Raw genomic sequence first — 14,790 nt, forward strand, 5'->3', positions numbered from 1 at the left:
GCTCTCTACAGAGAAAGCTTGGCTATCTTTTGGAGCTGTGTGTGATCCCCTTTTGCAGGGGCCTCCTTTCCCCAGCTCTCTTCTGCTGTGCACTCCCTGCTGGGGTGCTCCTCCCAAAGCCTCAGCAGGAGCAAGCAAAGGCCCTGGGTTCCATCCCCAGTGCCACACAATACAACACATCAGAAAGCTTCAGCAAGACCAAGGGCGAAGGCCCAGGCACAGCCTGACCGTCAGGCAGACTCCATCTGGGCCTCAACCCTGCATGTGCACAAGAAACTGGTATAAGCAAGCAGGGACCCAACTGAGGACAGAGGCAGTGACATGGACAAGCTCAAAGTGCTATGCCCAGGAAAAGAGGAAAAACAAGCACATGCTGCATCATCACTTATACAAAATACTAGAAATCTAATTTACAGTGTGACAGATAAGTGGTTGCTTGGGGACAGGAGGATTTCAAAGGGGCAGGAGAAACTTCTGAGGTGACGGATATGTTCCATTTTGATTGTCAAGTCAAACTTATCAAATTGCCACTTTAAGTATGTCCAATTTACTGTGGGTCAATATAACTCAACAAAGCTGTCAAAACCAAACAAAACACTGCTACTTCAATGTCCTGTCATTGAAAAATCAAGATATTTAAACCAAAACTTTCTCTTATTTTTCCACTTCTGCTATTTCTACCATCCATTTCTCTCAAAAAACCCTCTAAAACAAAAACAAAAAAACCTCCCCCCCCCTCCACTAACTGGCCTCCTAGACAGACTTCCTGCTTCACACCCCAAGCCTGGAGGCCTTGTGTCATCAGCCACCTGCTGGTCCCTCTGATGTCACTCTCTCCCTCTCCAACACACCCTGCACATTACCTGCAGAATGAGGATCTTTAATACTTTCTTCACAATATTTCCTGATAAAAATCTCAAAACCTCCTGTTGTCAGGCTGCTGTCTGACCGCATGCTACCTGGCCTCTCACTTTAAGTAGGCCAGCGCCGAGCTCTTGTCAGGCACATTCCCCTCACCCTGTCTTTGTCAGTGCCCCTTCTCTTCACCCCTCTCCCTCTTCCCTAAACAAACTCCAAGCTCAGTCCTGGAGATTCCTCCTCCCAGCGGGCTCTGCAGCTGGCTCTATTCCCCGACCTAGACCCTCTAGCACTAAGTGCTGTGCAACCCAGCACTCAATTTCATTTTGAAACTATTGCAGTATGTCAACCCCACATCCCCAAAGAGAAGACAACTCCTCATAGTTTAGATGTGTGCACACACATTTGTGTGTATGCACAAATTCATATACATAAACACATACACAATACACACACACTCAGAAAGCTGAGCACACATCACACTGTAGCAACACATGCACACCATGTTTATAGCAGCACAATTCACAACAGCCAAAGTACGGAAGCAGCTTAGGTGTCCATCAACAGAAGAATGGATAAAGAAAATGTGGTATATACACACAATGGAGTTTTATTTAGCCATAAAGAAAAATGACATCGTGTCATTGTGTGTGTGTGTGGGGGGGGACCGTCACACTGAGTGACCAGAATTTTCCTTCCTGGGATCGGTAGAGCTCTGTCGGTCACTTTTGTAGTGATCTGGTCACTTTCGCAGAGGCCCTAGACAGCTGCCCTAATCCTCAAAGTAGCAGAATGTGTCTTCAAGCGTAGGCGTGCCTTCCTGCAGCCCCAGGGGTCAAGCTACACTCACCTGTTCCTTTGTGATATTACCCCTTTGCCCTGTTTGGGATAGAATGTTCCATGGAAACGCCCTTTGTGTGTCCCCTTCTCTTGATCTGCCTTTGGGTGTGGCCTTCCTAGATGTCAACCAGCCTGCTAACAGCAGACATCATGAAGATAAGACTCAGCCCCCTGACACCTGACCCCTTGCCTCATTTGAATGGCTTCTCCTCAATAAAAGGGTCAGCACGTGCTCCTTGCTCTCTTTCTGTAGACCCTTAAGGTCAGAGGAGCCGTCACAGGACCCCCAAAGAAAAAGGTATCACTTGTCTCTTGTGTGGGGTTATTTCACGCAGCCCAGTTCCCCTGGAGGGACCCTGAGTGTTTCTGTCACCAGGAATGCGGCAATTGTGCATGTAAATGAATGGAACCTGAGAATATTATGTTAAGCCAAATAAGCCAAATCAGAAAGTCAAGGATAGCATATTTTCTCTTGTATGTGAAAACTACAGAAGAAAAAGTTAAAGAAAGGTAGGCCGGGGGGAACTCATAAGAACAAAAGATCAGGGCTGGGCTGGGGTTCAAAGGTATAAGCGCTTGCCTAGCATGCGTGAGGCACTGGGTTCACTCCTCAGCACCACATTAAAATAAAATATTGTGTCCACCTATAACTAGAAAAAAAAAATCAATAGAGTACAGGAAAGGAACCCAATGGGGAAGTGGGGAAGAAGAGAGAAAATACTGGGGAGTGATATTGGCCAAATTATATCGTGTGCAGATATGAATACCTAACAACAAATTCCACCATGATGTACAAATATAAGGCACTAATTTAAAAAAAAAAAAGCTAAGCACAAGTAGGTGATTAGTTCTTACCTTTGAATCCACTGTACTTCTTTTAGACTTTCCACTATCTAGAAACACATTTAAAAAATATTACTGCATGATCCAGCTCTCATATAAACACACACACACATATACACATATATACATACATATAAAAAGATAGTATAATTTTATGAGGCTCCAGATTCTCTAATATCAAATACTAGAAACATTCCTGGCTGGGTGTGGTGACACACACCTATAATCCCAGTGGCTAGGGAAGCTGAGGCAGGAGGATTGCAAGTTCAGAGCCAGCTTCAGCAACCTGGCCAGGCCCTATGCAACTCAGTGAGACCCCGTCTCAAAATAACAAAGTGGGGCCTGAGGCCGTGGCTCAGTGGCAGAGCGCTGGCCTAGCATGTGTGAGGCACTGGGTGCGATCCTTAGCACCATGTAAAAATAAACAAATTAAGGCATTCTGTCCATCTACAACTACAAAATAAATAATTAAATAAATAAATAAAATAACAAAAAAGGGTTGGGGATGTGTCTCAGTGGTTGAGTGGCTCAGGAATTGAGTACCTCTGGGTTCAATCCCAGATACAGGGGGGAAAAAAAAAACAACAAAAACAACATTCCTCTGAATTAAGCTCACAGGTAAGACAAACAAAGAAACCCTGCAGACTGCCATCTTCTCAAGTCACAAAAGACAATTTTTGAGCAGCAGAAGCAAGAAATTAAAGTGTGTTACAATTGTTATCAAATAAATGGTAATAGAACAGGAGAATTCATGTCTTTGTTGTGTGCGGTACTAGGAACTGCACTGGGGGGGGGGGGGGCATTTTATCCCTGAACTACATCCCCAGCCCTTTTTCTCTTCTTGTTCTTCTTCTTCCTCCCTCCTCCTCCTCCTTTTTAATATTTTTTAGTTGTAGATGGACACATACCTTTATTTGATTTATTTATTTATATGTGGTGCTGAGGATAGAACCCAGGGCCTCACACGTGCAAGGTGGGTGCTCTACCATTGAGCCACAACTCTAGCCCTCTTTATTTTCTTTTGAGACAGGATCTTGCTAAATTGCCAAGGCTGGCCTCAAACTTGCAATCCTCCTGCCTCATCCTCCGGAGTAGCTTGGACTACAGGTGTGTGCCACCACACCCAGCTGTAGGGAACTCTTTTCTGAATAAGCTAGTGCATGCTATTGCCCAACAATGAAACAGGAATAATTTTCCTTATTTTCTACATAATTATGTTTGAATATAATAATTGTTTTCAAAAATCATATATCAGATCTACTTACACACATGGAAAAATTAATCACAAATAATTATTAGTGTGATGTATGCTTTTTTGGCAGTGCTAGGGACACAACTCCAGGATCCTGTGCTGTGGGGTGGGCTCTCTGCCGCTGAGCCTCACCCTCAGCCTGTACTGCACATATTTTAATTTTCCCCTCATAGCAAGGAGTGTCATAGTTGCCAGCAGCTTCCTTCACAGAACACAGTGGTGTCTGTGCCGCTTTTAAGGTTATACAAAAACATGACAACCAAGAAAAATGTGAAAAATACAGAGAAAATGGGAAAAGAGGATATTAACCTCTTCCTGGGGAAGACAGCTCAGGGTAAGGGAGAGTTTCAGAATAACAAGAACAACAGGGCATTTTCTGCCCAGAGAACAGTTCTGAGAGCACAGGAACCTATATTGGAAGGAGATAGTGCACTGATACAAATGTGATACTTGTGTGTCTTTTTTTTTTTTTGGTATCAAAGATTGAACCCAGGGGTACTTTACCTCTGAGCCACATCCCCAGCCCTTTTGTTTTTATTTTGAGACAGCATTTCCCTAAGTTGCTAAGGCTGGCCTTCAACTTGTAATCCTCCTGCCTTAATCATCTCAGTAATTTAGTGAGCTTCTGTCTCAAAATAAAAAAATAAAAAGGGCTGAGGATGTAGCTCAATGGTAGAGCATCCCTGGGTTCAATTCCCAGTACAAACAAAAGAAGTAGCCCTCCAGTGCAGCAATACCGGCAACAGTGTGCATGAAGTGGAAGTGTCTCTTCTTGGGGAAGGGGTGGGCAAATAACAGAACCTGACTAATGGAATATATTAAAGTTAAGCAAAGAGGCACGCGTGGAAAATTATGAGCATGACTATGAATTTTAAGACAGAGGCTCTAGACTTAGGAAACAAGCTTATTAAGGAAACAGAAGTTACTAAGATTCTAACCCTGGGAGTAAGAAGAGACAATGGCTTTTCCCATTTTCTCTGTATTTTTCACATTTTTCTTGATGGTCATGTTTTTGTATAATCTCCAAAATAAAACCATTCTAAGACTGTTTCCTAGGGCTGGGCTTTGGTTCAGTGGTAGAGCCCCTGCCTAGAGCATTCGAGGCCCTGGGTTCAATCCTCAGCACCACCTACAAATAAATAAATTAATTAAATAAAGATATGGTGTCCAACTACAACTAAAAAATTTAAAAAAAAAAAAAGGCTGTTGTCCTAGCTGTTGTGCCTCATGCTTGCTTTCACTCAGAAACCCCGCTCCCCCAGTGGGCCCTCTGCACAGCTCACCTAGTGCCTGCTGAGTGCGGTTGCCAGCTGGGACGGCAGCGACACCTGGCTCCTGACTCTGGCCAGGGACTTTCTCATCCTTGCTGAAGATGATCTTTGGTAACTGGGTACCAGCTTCTGGTGGAGACTTGATTTTTACTCTATATCCAAACAAAACAGAGGGGGAAAGTTCAAAGAAGTGCTCCCAGCCATATATTCAGTGCCACACAACAGTCCTCCTGACAAGGTCACACCAGCACAGACCCGCGACTCCGGGCAAGTCCTACCATGAAGGTCCTACTGCCCACAGTTCACAGAGGCTGGAACGAGGCTCAGAAAGGTTCAAGAATCTGCCCAAGAGCACAAAGCCAGGAAGCAGCCAGGTGAGGAACCCAGTGGTCCCTTTCTAAAGCCAGAATTCTTAGCAGCCACATGATTCTGCAATAGATATTTCCCCCTAAGTATCATTACTATACTCAGCAAATTGATACCCAAGGGAAGCCTCAGAGGGCTAAGTGTACTATTAATTGCCTGTCTAATATCCCTTTCAAACCTTTTTTTTTTTTTTTTTTTTGCTGTCCTGGGGATTGAACCCACAGGCACTCTACACTGAGCTACATCCCCAGCGCTTTCTAAATTTAATTTTGACACAGTGTCTTACTAAGTTGCCCAGGCTGGCCTTGGACTTAGGATCCTTCTGCCTCGGCCTCCCAAGTCACAGGGATTACGCGCATGTGCCATCAGGCCTGGCTTACCTTCTCTCTTCTTAAGAGACCCAATTTTGTTTAGTCCAAGGCTCCCCCAGAGGGGCTGGTGATAATTTCCATGCCTGAGTGAACACATGACCTAAACTGGCACATGCAAGCTCTCTAGAGCTGGCTGGGGGAGAAGCATTCTGTCTCTTTTCCCCTTGGCTGGACAGGAATAAGGAAGCAGAGCCATCTGGTGAGGAAGAAGCGGATGCTAAGGAGGGCGGAGCAGAGATGGAAAGTAGGAGCATCACTGCCATCAGCAAGCCACGGTGGCCTGCCCCCACCAGCCGCTCCTCTGGACTTCCAGGCAGGCAAGACGATCACTATCCTCACTATCTAAGCCAGGCTAAGTCAAGTCTTGCTGCTGGCTGCCAAACTCACCCTAGTTAGCACAAGAGATAGCCAGATTCAATTTTCTTAAATGAAAACAGAGCCTGGGCCGAGACTGGGGCTCAGTGGTAGAGCTCTCATCCGGCATGTGTGAGGCACTGGATTCCATTCCCAGCACCACATGAAAATAAATAAGAATAAAAAAAGGTATTGTGTCCATCTACAACTAAAAATACTTAGAAAAATAAAATGGTAAATTAAAACACAAAAAGAAACAGAGCTTGCCACAGGGATGCTCGCTGCCCAGCGTCCATGGTGGTTCATGGCACAGCAGCCCTGTCCACTGCAAGTCCACCCTCTGGGGGCTGCTGTGATCTGCTGTGACAGAAATCCTGAACACACTACCTCACCCTGACTCCTCTGAAGTCTCCCTCAAAATCACACACAGCAAACGTACGAAGTGGCCAGGTGGAAACGGGCTGAACCTGACAACACAAAGTCCCCTGCTTCACCCAAGCGCAAAAGTTTTAAAAAGACTAAATGGCCAGAAATCCTCACCAACAATCTTTCTTGGTCTTTGTTTGGTTTTGGTTTTTTGCAGTGCTGGGGAGGGAACCCAGGATTCCCGTGTGCTGAGCAGGTGTTCTACCCCCCTGCCACATCTTGCCACTCACCAACAATCTTGGTGGGCAGAAACCATTACTATGAAATCGGCAGGACACTGAACCCGGAGTCACACAGCCAGTGAGTGGCAGAGCCAGGCCCTGGACCCAGTCCTGTTTCTTTCCAGGTTCCCCTCCAACTTACTCTCCATCAATACCAAGCTCAGCTAACAGACGCACCCCGCTATCTCCTGCCACGCCACCATTACACAGCCGGCTCCTTCTACCAGGAATGCACTCCCTTTTCTCACCGGCAGGTAGGAGGCTACTCACCGGAGGCCTCCCCTCCCCTTCTTCCCTCCTGACTTTCTCTTCCCTTCCACCCCACCCTGCTCTCTTCTGCCTGCTGCCCTCTGTCTCCCCCACTAATCCACACACTGCTGAGGGAGTGTCCACCTCCCTCCTCTTGTACACTACTTGGCACATGGCAGACACCCAGCAAGTGGCACTGTGCTCCCAAACAGCCTGACTGCATCCAGGGGTGAATGAAGAACATGAGAATTACTTACTCATTTCTGGAGAGGTCTAGGATTAGAAGGGTGACAGAGACAGACTGTTTCCTTAAAATGCAATAGTTTACATCTTCATCCTGAGAAAGAAGAATCAACTGTGTATATCCAGTTCATCCCCAAGAGCAAGAACAGAGCGTTTTAAAAAATAAGGCCAACAAGCAGCTCAGCCTGCATCCAAACAGTGAGCCTGCTGGGGACTTCAGAAATGCCCAAGAGCCAGACCAGCCACCCCTGTAGGAAACATGGCTGGGGGCCTGCTCCCACTCACTGTCCCAGGCTCCAGTGGAGACAGTGATCAGGTTGCCACTTGGTACTCACCAGGTAGGAAGAAAAGCCATCATTCTTTGTACGGTCCAAGCTGAATCCAATCTGAGGGGAGATGGGGGTGGGGGTAAGAAGAGAAGCAAACATCTACAACACCCCACCTTTCTTACTCTACAGAACAGAGAGGGAGGCACTTTAGTGTTAGGATCTATAAACAATTAAGCCTGGGTTCCTCAGCATTTTCTTACCATTCACTTTGTAACAAGGCGAGGGCTGCTTGACTCAAATCACCAATCACTACATTTATTCAAGAACCACAACTTAAGTATTGAAAGTAAACTTGCCAGGCGCAGTAGTGCAGGCCTCTAATCCTGCAGCTCAAGAGTCTGAGGCAGGAGGATCGTCAGTTCAAAGCCAGGCTCAGCAACTTATCAAATCCCTAAGCAACTTAGCAAGACTCTCAAAATAAAGGCTAAGGCATTGTAACTCAGTGGTAGAGCCCTCCTGGGCTCAACTCTCAGTACCAAAAACAGAAAAGTCAAACTAACTGATGCCTAACATGCACACTGGACTCATCAGCTTGATTCTCTCCCTGTTCTGGTGTCCTGTGTATAAGCATGGGATGGCAGGGGAACCCTCACCCAGGCCAACACGGTACTCACAGCTGCATCCTTGTCCATGACTCCTTCAGGCTCATGCACGGAGAGGCTACTGACGTTGACCACCATGTACCCATCCTTGAAGAACCCAAAGGTGTTCAGGTGAACTTTATGTCTCACATCATCCTAAAGAGATTTGTGGGGATGGAATTACTAACATGGAAACGATGATTTAATCTATTCATTTGCTTGAAAACCTATGGCATCTAGTTTCCTACTAGGCAGCCATGCTCCCACCATATGCTCACTGACACACATATGCTGAGGTAAGTTATCTGTCTTCAAAAGCTGAAGATGACTCCTGAGAACTTTAGAAGGTGTGGAGTTTTGCAGAGGGATGCACACAGCGCTCCAGTTCACCCCAGTGTACTTGTTTCGGTTCTGGGACAGATTCTGTGGTCGGGGGAACAGGAAGCCCAAGGCAGGAAGAACCACATTTTAGGCATGCTCCAAATCCTCAATAGTACAAAGCCTGGCATCCACCGGGCACTCAAAATGTGCCAGGGAGAGGGAGGACAGGAATGGCAAAGGGTACTCCAAGAATACGCTCGTTTACCTACATCCCCGCCATCTCACTCCTCCCACTGCAGGATGGAGAGTGGCAGCTATGTGTTAATTTTCTAACCAAATCTAAATCAGTTTTTTTTAAGTGCATTTGTAACTAAAAGTGATACCAAATCTGATGAGTTTTTTGGGAACAAAGCCTTCTGCAAAAGGAATCCCAGGTACAAGTCAAGTGGTCACAGCAATCTCTGGGTTCAGGGAAAACCCTAAGCTCTGCTGAAATGGCGCCACAAAGTAGGTGTCTGTTCCTGCCTGACTCTGCCTCACTGTTATGACTGCAGCCTCAACCAAACCAGTACACCCCAAAGACGGCAGACAACGGTATTAAAAATACTCCTACAGCTGGGCTCCACCAAGACACTTTGTTTTGTAAAATCACTGAGGATCATTTGCCCAGGGTGCAACACCCTTAGTATGTCTTCAGCTTGTCTACATAAGTAGTCATTACTCATTTCCAGACTGGGCATCTCCTAGGTGGCACAGGCAGTCCCACTCAAACACCAGAGGCCTGTGAAGAAAGGCCGTGGGCTAGCTCTTCAGCAGAAACCAACTGCACCCCCCACCGTCCCCAGAGTACCCCCCCACACTTCACTGCCCTGAGAAGGCTAAATCCCCGAGCCCAGTAGTCATGCTTTTGAGAGTCTTGGCTTCTGGGTTAAGGAGCAGAGGGACATAGGTCCTGTTTCCCTCCCTGTTCAGGTCTAAGGCTCTGGCCCATTTGCTCTCAGCTAGTTTCAGAATTCAAGGCTCTGGGGTCCAGGTTTCTGCAATGTGTGCTGCAGCCCCAGCTTCCCTGTCTTAACCTGCTGGGTTTCAAAGGCCCCTGAATTCCCCTTATTTTCTCAGGAGCTCAGCTTTGCATTTAAAGTATGTTTGCGGGACTTTGACTTCCCAGTGGGATGGAGTAGCTAGAAGTAAACCTGTACTCTCACCAAGAATGAGAAAAGCCAGGCAAGATGACACAAGTCAGCAATTCAGAACTGCTAAATGGAAGAAACCAGAAAAGCTATCTCATGGCCTTTCTCAGGATTTTGAGAGAATTAAGCCCTACAAAAAATAATCGGAGTGACTATTTTCTCAACTTTTCCAAGGACAGTACAGGTCTACTACCATCCTATAAACACAGGAAAGAAATTAATTCAACTTAATATGTGGACCGCCTGAGTACATCAGGGTCTGATTCTGTGGCAGAATCCCCAGCGGAGCTGAGCTGCAGAGACGAGGAGAAGCAAGGGATGGACTGCAGGCATGACACTGGGTGGACAAGCCTCGTCCACAGGACAACTACAAATGCAGGCTTGGGAGGTGTGACAGGGTCACTCCCCAGAGAACAGAACTTTCCAGCCACTGGGGGAGGCAGGTTTAAGGAGCTTCTGGAGGTCCCTGGTAACTGTTCCCTGCGGGCTGAGCAGGATGTGTTTACACGATGAAAATGCACTGTGCTGCCCACTTAAAATGAGTAATTTATAGCATGTACACTATGCTCAAATTTAAATTCTAGAACCATGCTTTCTAACTTATCCAGCATACAGATGCTCTGCAGTAGAACAGAAGCCTGGTAAGGACTTTTACACCCATTTGAGTCTCCAGAATGCATGCTTTCTAGTTGTTTTTGAGAAAATATTTCAGCAGTTACAGCAAGTTTTTGTCCACATAAATAGTACATTCATTTCTTCTTGTTTCTTATTTTTATTTTATCATTTGAGGACACAATGCCGTTAAAAAACACATTTTTTGATTCATATTTCACACAATCATCATGGCATCACTACTCCTAGTTTCTGCACTTTCCAAGAGGTGGGTTACGGCCAAGGGCTCGACCTATATTTTGGCCCTCACTCAGCCCACAGGACTAACAGTACCCTGTGATCTGGATAACACTCACTTGGAAGAGAAACGACACCCAAGACAATGCAAATTATGGAAGAGGTAAGGCGAAGATTTCAACACAGGTATGATATGCAAGTTATTTTCAAACTACTGCTTCCAACATGGGAAAGACATTGAGACAGTATCATTAAATGCAAATAACAGAACCCAGACGTAGTCACAGCTACTCAGGAGGCTATTCAAGGCCAGCCTGGGCAACTTAGTAAAACTCCATCCCAAAATGATAAAATAAAAGGAGTGGGAATACAGCTCCATATAGAGCACCCTGGGTTCAATCCCCACTATCAAAAAAAAAAAAAAAATCTGAACTATAAACAAAAAGATAAGCATTTATTTATTTATAAAAAACATGAAAGAAATTCACTACTGAACTATGAAATGGTTGGGGCCAGTGGAATCATGGGTAATAATTTTTCTTTATACTTTTCTATATTTTCAAAATCTCTAACAATGTTCATGTGAATTATAATTGGAAAAACATCAAATGCTATTTTTATTTATCTATTTTTAAAAAAATTTTTTAGTTGTAGTTGGACACAATACCTTTATTTTATTTATTTTTATGTGGTGCTGAGGATCGAACCCAGCACCTAGGGGTGCGCTCTACCACTGAGCCACAACCCCAGCCCTCAAATGCTATTTTTACAGAAAGTATTATCATTACTAGTAATATCTGCATGATCTTTGTATAATCTAACACCTCCATGTTAAGTCATCATGCCATCACATCCAATAAAGTAGGAATGGAAGGGACCTTGTAAACTGTGCCTCACCAGACAACCCAAACACCAAGAAGCCTCGAGACACAAGTGATCAGGAAGGGTACACATTCCATCACTCATTCAGGCAGGGTGTGGCTCAAGGTGGGGTACCTGCCTGGCATGCTGGGTGTCATCCCCAGCAACACAGAAATAACAGAAAACATCCCTTCAACCAACTATATTTGATTCAATTCAATGTAAATAAACAAAGACTTATAGAATACCACAAGGGCAGAGGACCAAGAGGTGAAAAATACTCAGTCTTTAGAAATTTAGAAATCTCCGACAGCCACCAGGAACAGGGAAATCTTTCCTTTCCCTATAGGGAGGCCAGCAGCTGGGCACTCTGGAACCAGTGTGCGGTCACTCAGGCAGCATCAGGGGAGGCAGGATCCTCCGCACTCCCACCTCTCCTTCCAAATGCTCTCCTAGAGCGCTGGGGTGGAGCTCGGTGGCACAGCACTTGCCTAGCATGTGCCAGGTCCTGGGTCAAGCCAGAAATATAGCAAAACACAGACATCAGATACCCTCCTGCAAGTGGCAGCAGTGTCAGTTCCCTGATGGCATGAACCAAAGCAAGAGAAAGCACAAACAAGGACTTGTCAAAGTGCCATGGGTCTACTGAGTCACATCTCAACATCCACCTGTCACTTCCATTAGCACTGAGGCACCAGGCAGTCTGTGCTTCCCCAAGATCAGGACTGCCAGCACCTCACCCTGTACCTGGGACTGCGCTCACAAGCCCTGCCCATCACATACACTCCTCCTAAACTCTGCAGGGCAGCTTCTTATGCTCATTTTACAGATGAGGAAACAGAGGCTCAGAGAAGTAAAACCTGCTTAAAATCACAAGGCTACTAGGTGGCAAAAGCAGTATTCTAGTTCAATTTAAACTCAAAACTTGTGATTTTAACCACAACATACTTTTTATAACCAAATAAACAGTATATCTTTTGTTTTGCTTTGAACTTTTTTCATTATACAGAAGTTGAAACACCAACTCACAGTCAATTCTGTTCCTCACACTCTTCCTCACCCCCAAATGCTTAACTACTGAGATGCAAACCTCATATACCCTATCACCTCATCTATCAATATTTCTGTGTGTATCTGTGATAAGGGCTTTAAAAATAACAGTATCATAAACTATCTGTTGTTGTTAAGTCCCCCTTGAGCCACATGCCTAGCAGCCCTTTTTATATTTTATTCAGAGACAGAGTCATTGCCGAGATGCTCAGGGCCTTGTTAATTTGTTGAAGCTGGCTTTGAACTCACGATCCTCCTGCTTCAGCCTCCTGAGTCGCTGGGATCACAGGCGTATGCCACCATACTCGGCTCATAAACTATTCTTTTTTTTTTTTTTTTTTAAAGAGAGAGTGAGAGGGGAGAGGGAGAGAGAGAGAGAGAGAGAGAGAGAGAGAGAGAGAGAGAGAGAGAGAATTTTTAATATTTATTTTTTAGTTCTCGGCGGACACAACATCTTTGTTGGTATGTGGTGCTGAGGATCAAACCCGGGCCGCACGCATGCCAGGCGAGCGCGCTACCGCTTGAGCCACATCCCCAGCCCAACTATTCTTAATTATAGCAAGCTGCTTATCAAATTATTAAAGCTGCTCATCCATGAGAAGTCAAGATTGCAAAAAGAACATAAAATATAGTACTGGGATGTGGCTCAAAGGCAGGTTGCTTGCCTAGCATGTGTCAGCCGGGTTCCATCCCTAGTACCAAATAAATAGTGCAGATTTAGGCCTTCATTATGCATGCAATTTTTCAAAAAATTTTTTTAGTTGTAGATGGACACAATACCTTTATTTTTTTAAATTTTTATGTGGTGCCAGGGATTGAACCCAGTGCCACATGCATGCTAGACAAGCACTCTACCACTGAGCCACAACCTCGCCCCCCCCACCCCCCTGCTTTTTTTTTTGTATTGGGGATTGAGCCCAGGGGTGCTTTGCCATGGTGTATGCCACTGTGTCTAGCTTCCTGTGTTTTCTTTTTTTTTTTGCATGCAACTTTATTACTGCTACCACAAATGATTTATTAGGATTTCAGAATATATATACAGTGTGAAATATATTCTTTCTTTTTTCAGTAGTGGGAATTAAACTCAGGGCTGGGGATGTAGCAAAGTGGTAAGGTGCCTGCTTAGCATGCACAAGGCTCTGTGTTCAATCCCTGGTGCTGCCCTCCCGCCAAAAAAAAAGAGTAATCCAACACTCAGGCCGGCCTTGAATTTGTGATGCTCCCGCCTCAGCCTCCTGAGTACCTGTGTTTATAGGCCTGAGTCACAGCACCCATATCTAAGGACTGTTTTATTCCACCCAGAAATACCAATGCTAATGGATAAAGATACATGTTAAAGGATATTCACAGCAGCTGTTTATAATAGCTAAACCAAGCAATAAGCATGGGGTATAAACTTCCACCCACAACCCAATCATCAGTCCCCCTTACAATGGAGGGTTACTGTAGTGGTTAAAAAGAAGGAAGCAGGCCCACATGTACTAACATTTCTTAAACATACAAAGGATAATAAATGAAAAATACAGTAACTAATCCAACAAGCATTTGCTGAGCACCTACAGGCACAGCTCTGATTTTAAGAATGGGGGCAGTAAAAAAATGAACAAAAATCCCTGTGTGGCTGAGCCTGAACCCCAGAGACAGGCAGGTAATGAAGGAGCAGGGAAGAGGCATGGCGCATAAGGCAGTGACTAGTACTGCAGAGAAATAAAGCAGTGAAGGGGCCTAGGACACTGCCACTCAACTAGGGCAGTCCCAGGAAGCTTCACTGAGATGTGTCTCTGGGCAGAGACTGAGAGCAGCATGGGACTCAGGTGGCACCAGAAAGTATCGCCCTGAAGTGGAACCTGGCCTGAAGGTTAGGGACTGCAACAGGCCAGTAGGGCCATGCTTTGGCTTAGGAATCACTGAAGAGCTCCTCATATAACTTACTTACTTATTATAAAGCATGATTATGCCAAAAAGGAAAAAAGAAAGGCTTACATGTGAGGGATGTGTATATAAAGATCATTATGGGTGTACGGGAAAGTCTACAAAGACACAGCAAGTGCGAACAGTGGTGAGGCTGAAGAGCGCAGCTGAGGGCCTGCGTGTGCGTGTTTTTCTTTTCTTTTTCTCTCTGGTGCTGGGGATGGAACCCAGGGCCCTGCACATGCCAGGCAAGTGTTCTACCACTGAGCTGCACCCTTGGTCCTTTTTTCCCTTATTTTGAGATAGGGTCTCACTAAGTTGCCCAGGCTGGCCTTGAATTTGTGAGGCTGAGGCTCCTGTCTCAGCCTCCTGAGTACCTGGGTAATGGGCATGGGTCACAACAC

The 14,790-nt window shown here is 45.4% G+C and overlaps 1 protein-coding gene across 1 annotated transcript in view; it reads right to left on the reverse strand.

Moving 5' to 3' along the window:
• Positions 1-14,790, reverse strand: part of GPR107 (G protein-coupled receptor 107) — a 68,759-nt gene that overhangs the window by 48,133 nt on the left and 5,836 nt on the right. Inside the window, exons 2-6 of the mRNA XM_081279005.1 lie at positions 8,238-8,360; positions 7,630-7,680; positions 7,309-7,388; positions 5,077-5,216; positions 2,554-2,591 (exon numbers count right to left, since the gene is read on the reverse strand). Of these exons, the coding sequence (XP_081135131.1) occupies positions 2,554-2,591; positions 5,077-5,216; positions 7,309-7,388; positions 7,630-7,680; positions 8,238-8,360 (432 nt within the window). The remainder of the gene's footprint in view (positions 1-2,553; positions 2,592-5,076; positions 5,217-7,308; positions 7,389-7,629; positions 7,681-8,237; positions 8,361-14,790) is intronic.

The sequence above is a fragment of the Spermophilus citellus genome (genome assembly GCF_964194105.1).
Source record: "Spermophilus citellus genome assembly, chromosome: 2".
Taxonomy (NCBI): Eukaryota; Metazoa; Chordata; class Mammalia; order Rodentia; family Sciuridae; genus Spermophilus; species Spermophilus citellus.